The following is a 6,569-nucleotide window of genomic DNA, read 5'->3' as shown; positions in this document are numbered from 1 at the left end:
GGGCTCATGTTTCGCAATATCCACTGTTGTTTCTTAAGGAATGGTTTCAATAGGTTTCATTCCAACCATTGGTTCCCTCTTAAGAGGTTTATCAAGTAAAGTAACACTTATTATAAAAAGCTTCCAGAGGCTCACGGAACAATTCGAGAACCACAACTCTACCAAGACAGTTCTACAGCGAGAGTTTCAATCCACATAAAGGACGAAATAACAAATTTAGCATTACAAAGCATCAAGCTTCAATGCTAGTGACAAAATTGCATGAACAAGAATCATAATCAATGAAACAAGCACAAGTCTTTCCACTAAGGAGCGAACTTTCCTATGACAAACTCTCCAAGCATCATTCTTCGGCTAATAGTCAAATAACCAAAAAATAAAATAACAATTTTTGCCAAACCCATTTCAAATAAAAGTAACATTAACGCAAGCCAAAACTTATTATCCAATTTCAATAAATTAGTTCATATTGCAATAAAAATATAATATATCAATTAACTTATACTAATTTTACAACTGCCAACTTTGAGAGCAGCAGCCAATATTCGAAGCTACCAATTCTTAAGTGTTATAGACCCTTTTTTTCCCTCCTCTTATTGTTCTTCTTCAGCAAACGCAAGGAAAGAGAGGGAAAAAAGTGAGAATATTTTTTAAAAAAATTATATAATAAAAAGGGTTTTGAATCCGTCCTAAGACCAGTATTTGTTTTCACTTACATCGGACGCTTATTTTTTTTTTTTTTTTCAGTTGCGTGGACTAAGATGGTAAAAGTATCAATAAATTTTAATAAATAATAGTTTTAAAGAGTATGAATATAAAAAGTCTAACTTATATAAATGTTTGACAATAGTTTATTTTTTATGTAAGAAAATTTAAAATTTATTTTAAAAAATTTGATATTTATTACAAAATATCTGAATTATATATATTTCCAGCATTAGTTGGAGAATACATGCAAGTATAAAAGTATGCAACAAAAAAAAAAAAAAAAAACTACAAGAGTATAGACTAATCTAACAGTCAAAATAATGCCTGCTTCAAATGCCTAGATTTTCATGTCATTTATTATGATTTTTTTTTTTGATAAAAAAAAATCCGAGGTAGATAGATTGTTTAGTCCCTCAAGTCAATGTAGACAATATGTCAGTCTCTCAAGTCAAGACAAGATGTGCTGTACTTGACAGCCTAAGACAGATAACTGTAAATCGTGTATTCGAGATGATCCTAACAAATTACCACCGACAGAATTCGAACTCAAAACTTTTTTATCGAGAAGAATGATTTTAACCGATTAAACCAATCACTTATCGGTTATTTATTATGATTTTTCATTAAAAATCTGTCACCCATCCAATCCTCATTATCCTCCATCTTGTAGGAGGACCCATTCAGAAAAGCTTGTATGTAATGTGGCTAGTCGTAAATCTTATCGATTTGCCTCTTCTACCAGTCCAACAAAGCCCACAATGTGGCCTCATTTTCTGATTTTCATCAATAATGATATACCACATATCATCTCTTTCACCTTTGTGGGCTTATTTTGTTCATAACAGCTTAGGTGTAATGTCGCAATTAGCCAATTCTGTCAATTGCCTCTCCTTTGGTGTAACGAATAACAAAAATCAGGTATTTACCCAGATTTAGAGGTTTGAAATCAAATACCATAAAATCATAACTGTTGGAGAATTTTAACTACTAATGAAGTTGAGGAAATTCTTGGTAATCATACAGTTGAAGACAACAGATGGTGGTTGACTGTAAATTTGAAACTCTCTCGCTGCATAAGCTACTTAATTCAGAGAAACATCAGAAGGGAAATCTTGTGCATGTTTATTGATAGTTTGTCTGAGTTGTTTCTCTTGCTCAAGAAGGTTAGATGGCGGAAGATCGTAGACATCCGAGAACAACTCTGTAAGTGGAGGTTTCTCTGTTTTCTCTGCCACTTGAATAGCTTGCAATAGCTGCACACATGTAATTGATTAGAAGAAAATTATGAAACTTGGCATTGAAAAGTGCTTTAAATGAATTACATAGAACATATATGTAATCACCTGCTTCTTTATGCTACTTCGGTGTTCAGCTTCTTCTCTTTCACTCCACCAGCTGTTACTTTCAACCCATTTTCTAAATTTATTTACAGGGTTTCGATCCATTTTCCAGTAATCTATTTCATCAAGAGGACGATACTTGGTCGAATCATCTGATGTGGAATGGTGCCCTACTCTATATGCAAGAGTCTGCATTTATTAAATTCAAAACATTGTATTGGCATGAAACAACGAATTATAGTTTTACATTTGGAAGGGAATACCAAGTGTGATCTTACCTCAACTAAGACAGGTCCTTGCTCACTTATTGCCATATTGCGAGCAGCATGAATTGCACTATAAACAGCAAGTGCATCAGTTCCATCCACCCGGATGCTTGGGATTCCATAGGCTTGGCCCTTAACAACAATACCATCACCTGCCAAACACGACTGATTATATCGGGGTAGAAATCAGGAAATATTGGGAGTCTGTCAACCATTGATGAAAGAAAACATACTTCGAAATTGTTCTGATATAGGTGTACTTATGGCCCAGCCATTGTTGCGACAAACAAAAATGACTGGAGCTTCCATAACTGCTGCAAAGTTCAAACCAGCATGAAAATCACCCTGAAAAATGAAAATGCAGTTGATAATCAATGACAAAGTGAGAGACAAGTTTTAGCTCATGGATAGAAAACTGATAGGGATCTAGAGATTATTGATTCATAAACCTCACTGGTACCACCATCGCCAATAAACACAACAGCACACGCATCCTTCTTATCCATCTTAAGAGAATAAGCCATGCCTGCAGCTTGAGGAAGCTGAGTTCTGGCAAGCAGATGGACAGAACAAAAACATTCATAGTTGAAAATCAATGATCGAAATTTAGTTATGAATTCAGAGTTCAACATATCTTACGCAATAGGGGATGAAACAGTGACATAGTTGTGCTTGCTTGACCCGTAATGAATTGGCATCTGCCTGCCTTTCCCACCATCAGCCTTGTTTCCAAAGCATTGGTTCGCAAATTCTTGCAGTGTGAAACCACGCCACAATAGAACTCCAGGTTCCCGGTACTGGGCATCACATTATTAGATCATGAGCAACCCGCACCATTAAATATACATTTTTTTTTCTTATTAGCCAAAATTTTACCTGAGGCAAAACAATATCATGTTTGCTGAGTGCAGCAGCAGATGCTATGTTAATGGCTTCTTCGCCGAATGATGTTAAATAGAAGGATATTCTCCCTTGCCTTTGTGCTTCATAGAATAAAGTATCCATCATTTGCAGAGTAACCATGTCACTGTACATTTTTACTGCCAATTCTTTGTTGACCTATTGGTATAGTTTAACATGAATTTTGTAAAATTTTTGTACCACATATCTTCAGCATTATTAAGTTTAGGTTTTTTTTTTTTTTTTTGGTAAAAATTATGGATACCTGTTCAAAATCACACTCTCTGATTAACTCTCCATCATCATCAAGAACTCGATAGCAAGGTATTCTTTTCTCCGAAAACCCTAGAATGAATTTAATTCCAGAAGTATATGTAACTTTTCCTCCTGGAAAATGCAATGCCTGCCAAAGTAATAAAGAATAAATTAAGTATAATGATTTAAAATCCAAAACTTTTTTTTTTTTTACCGTCATTTAGATTTCTATATCTAATTTACATCTACGAAGCTTTTTCCCTCTCAATCTTATAAAATTGGTTTACATTAATTCGGTTAAATCAGGTTAAAAATTGACAAAGTTTTTTGTTCAAATGATTACCAAATTCAATGTGGTTAAAAAACCTTATCAAATTATTGTTAAATGTTAAACATTATAATTTAAATCAAGATGCAAAGACACAAAAAAAAAAAATTAACATGATTTAAAATTTTAAAAAATAATTTTTAAATTTTACCAAAATAAAAAATATATATCTCGTGTTTTACATATTGACGTGACTTAATTTTTATATAAACACTATATAAATATATTAATTTTAATATTTTATATGATATAAAAATATGAATTTCCAGCGATAGAAGAAATTCAAACAAAATGGTATTTAATTAATACCAAATTTCGACAAAAAAAAAAAAAAGAGATTTACCTAATTGACTATAAGTCAACAAAGCGTTGATTAAGGTAGTCATGGGCTGAGACCTAAAAGGTTAGTGGGAAGGGAATCAAGACTGCTCGAAAAGAATGAAGGGGCCCAATAACTGGTTAAATCCGACCAATCAAAGATACTATTTTTAAATGTTGTATTAAAATTTTAATATAATAATAATAATAAGTAACACTAAAATAATTATTTTTTTATTTTTTTTAGTTTTTTTCAATCTTTAATAATTTTAAGTACTAAAAAAAATTTTAAAAAACACTTGATTTAAATTTTGGAATAATTATATTGTAACACTGGAGCATTTGATTTATATAAGGCATATTCTCAAAGAATTAGATTCAAATTTCAGTATTAATTCTCCAACAAAAAAAAAAAAAAGAAATTGTTACTATATATAGTAAAATATAATTCACCTTTCAAGTAACTGTAAAATTTAACTAAGAAGGAAATAAACTGTTAACAATCTTAATTACTAATTTCATAGATTTTAATTGATGGACTAATTAATTATCAAAGTGAAGTGTGCGTAATTACCTGATTATGGCTATCAGTAGCATGTTGAGGATCCAGTTGCTTACCAGCTACCGTGGATTTGAAACGCTTAACCGAGAAAAGGGAAGCTATATTGTATGGAAACGAACGTAAGAGTAAAGTTGAAGAAGAATCAGATTGGAAATTAGGATAGCTCCATGAAGAACCCCTGAAATCCATCATTGAAAATGCCCTGATATGATGAACAATCGCACTTGATCTTGTTCTCACCCAACTTCCCATCACAATAATATAAATTAAACAAGTTGCTGTAATTAAACAATAATTCAGGCCAATTCCAGCCAAATATTACAGAAAAACATTGCTTTGCAAGATAATGATCGATGCTAAAGAAGAAGAAGAAGAAGAAGAAGAAGATGATGATGATGATGATGATGATGATGAGAAATTGGTGGTCACCAAAGAGAACTTGTGGTGGAGAACTTCTTGTCTCACTCGGTTTATCGATGCTTTGTTCTTATTCCCTCCCTCCCTTACGTTGGGAACATGTAAGTGCAAGTCCTTTTTACGTGGTGTGACAGCCCATTAATTTCTTTTAATTTTTTCCAACTAATTTTTAAAATTTCTGTAACACATTTTTCTATAAAAGCCACAGCTATTTATGAAAAGAAAATTCACTGTGGAAACTGCATATCCTTAACCAGATCGGTCTGTGTAAGATTATAATCCTTCGTAGCTATATATCACTGCCATAAGAGAGCTTTCCTTCTAACGAATAAACTTGCAATTAATATGCTAAATTGCACCGATTAGTATGGGAATTTTCTTTGACAGAATGCGTTACCTGCTTAACTTTCTTTCGTTAATTTTATTTAATAAATTTATATTTGATACAAATGTTAATTTTTAAAATTTATTTATTTACAGTAAATTATATGATGCAATCCCATTAATAAAAAAATTTTAAAGAAGTTAAATTTTTATCTATTTATTTTAAAAGTTTATAAAAATTTATGCTTACTTGTTAATAAGGTGCATCAAATATAATTTCTTATTAAATTAATTACTCTTGATTAATTATCACATTTTTGGGTTATGTATCTGTTAGGGGTAATTTCTAATTGGAGATAATCTAAGTCTAAAGTCCAACAAACCTTCAATCCTCCCTTACTTAAGTTGTGGATGTTAAATTATCTCTACTTTTATCCAAATCAGAGCGGAAAAATTATATATCTCATCTATAACTATTAATAAAAGTTATCTTCGGCCTCTCAATTCTCCAATTTCCTATACACTTCAACTATGTCTTCAAAAAAAAATTGAAGGTTAATTTGGGTCATACACCTCGACTTTATTTTCTCCGCCTCTATTCTCTCTCTTTCTCTTTGTCTTCTTCCATTGTGCGCTACTTTTCATCTTTAAATCTGACCATCAGCAATGTCGCTGTATAAGCCATCTTTGTTGGAGTCAAAAGCAAGGCTCTGAGGACAAAATGTTAAATGAAGCTAGACGGTTTTAGCATATTGAAGGTGGGTGTTGGAGCCTAGAATCATAGGTGAAGCCAAGCTATTGAAAGATATAACGATGAATAACAATGCTATTAATGTTGTACTTAACCTCAGTTTCAGTTTAATGTTCATGGCTTTTTCCTATATCTTGGATTGCAGGCTTTGTTTTTTAGTTGATAACTAAAGTTAATAATAAATCTTTTTGTGATTTTGACATTGTTGTTTGTGTGCATATTTGTTGTTTGTTTTATTGTTTTCTGTTTTTCATGCATTATTAATTATTGGATTTTAATTATTTATGTACATGATTATTGAAGAGGAAGAAAGATTTTGTGAAAATGAAACCCAATGTACAAATTAAAAGAGCAAAAAGGTTTGTCCTTTCTTGGAAAGCTTTTTTTTGTTTTTTTGTTT

At 31.6% G+C, this 6,569-nt stretch overlaps 1 protein-coding gene across 1 annotated transcript; it reads right to left on the bottom strand.

Moving 5' to 3' along the window:
• Positions 1 to 1,639: 1,639 nt before the first annotated feature.
• On the bottom strand, positions 1,640 to 5,279 carry LOC111301832 (2-oxoisovalerate dehydrogenase subunit alpha 1, mitochondrial-like). The gene is made up of 9 exons (XM_022897828.2): positions 4,690 to 5,279; positions 3,480 to 3,617; positions 3,191 to 3,373; positions 2,954 to 3,111; positions 2,764 to 2,863; positions 2,548 to 2,659; positions 2,327 to 2,466; positions 2,052 to 2,237; positions 1,640 to 1,961 (listed from the first exon to the last, which is right to left on the bottom strand). The coding sequence occupies exons 1-9, from the start codon at positions 4,927 to 4,929 to the stop codon at positions 1,791 to 1,793; spliced, it is 1,428 nt and encodes a 475-aa protein (XP_022753563.2). The 5' UTR covers positions 4,930 to 5,279; the 3' UTR covers positions 1,640 to 1,790.
• Positions 5,280 to 6,569: the final 1,290 nt, after the last annotated feature.

This window comes from Durio zibethinus, chromosome 3 (genome assembly GCF_047325235.1).
Source record: "Durio zibethinus cultivar Kanyao isolate XHJ-2024 chromosome 3, ASM4732523v1, whole genome shotgun sequence".
Classification (NCBI taxonomy): Eukaryota; Viridiplantae; Streptophyta; class Magnoliopsida; order Malvales; family Malvaceae; genus Durio; species Durio zibethinus.
The sequence above is the reverse complement of the archived record's forward strand: the minus strand, read 5'-3'. Positions and strand labels throughout refer to the sequence as shown.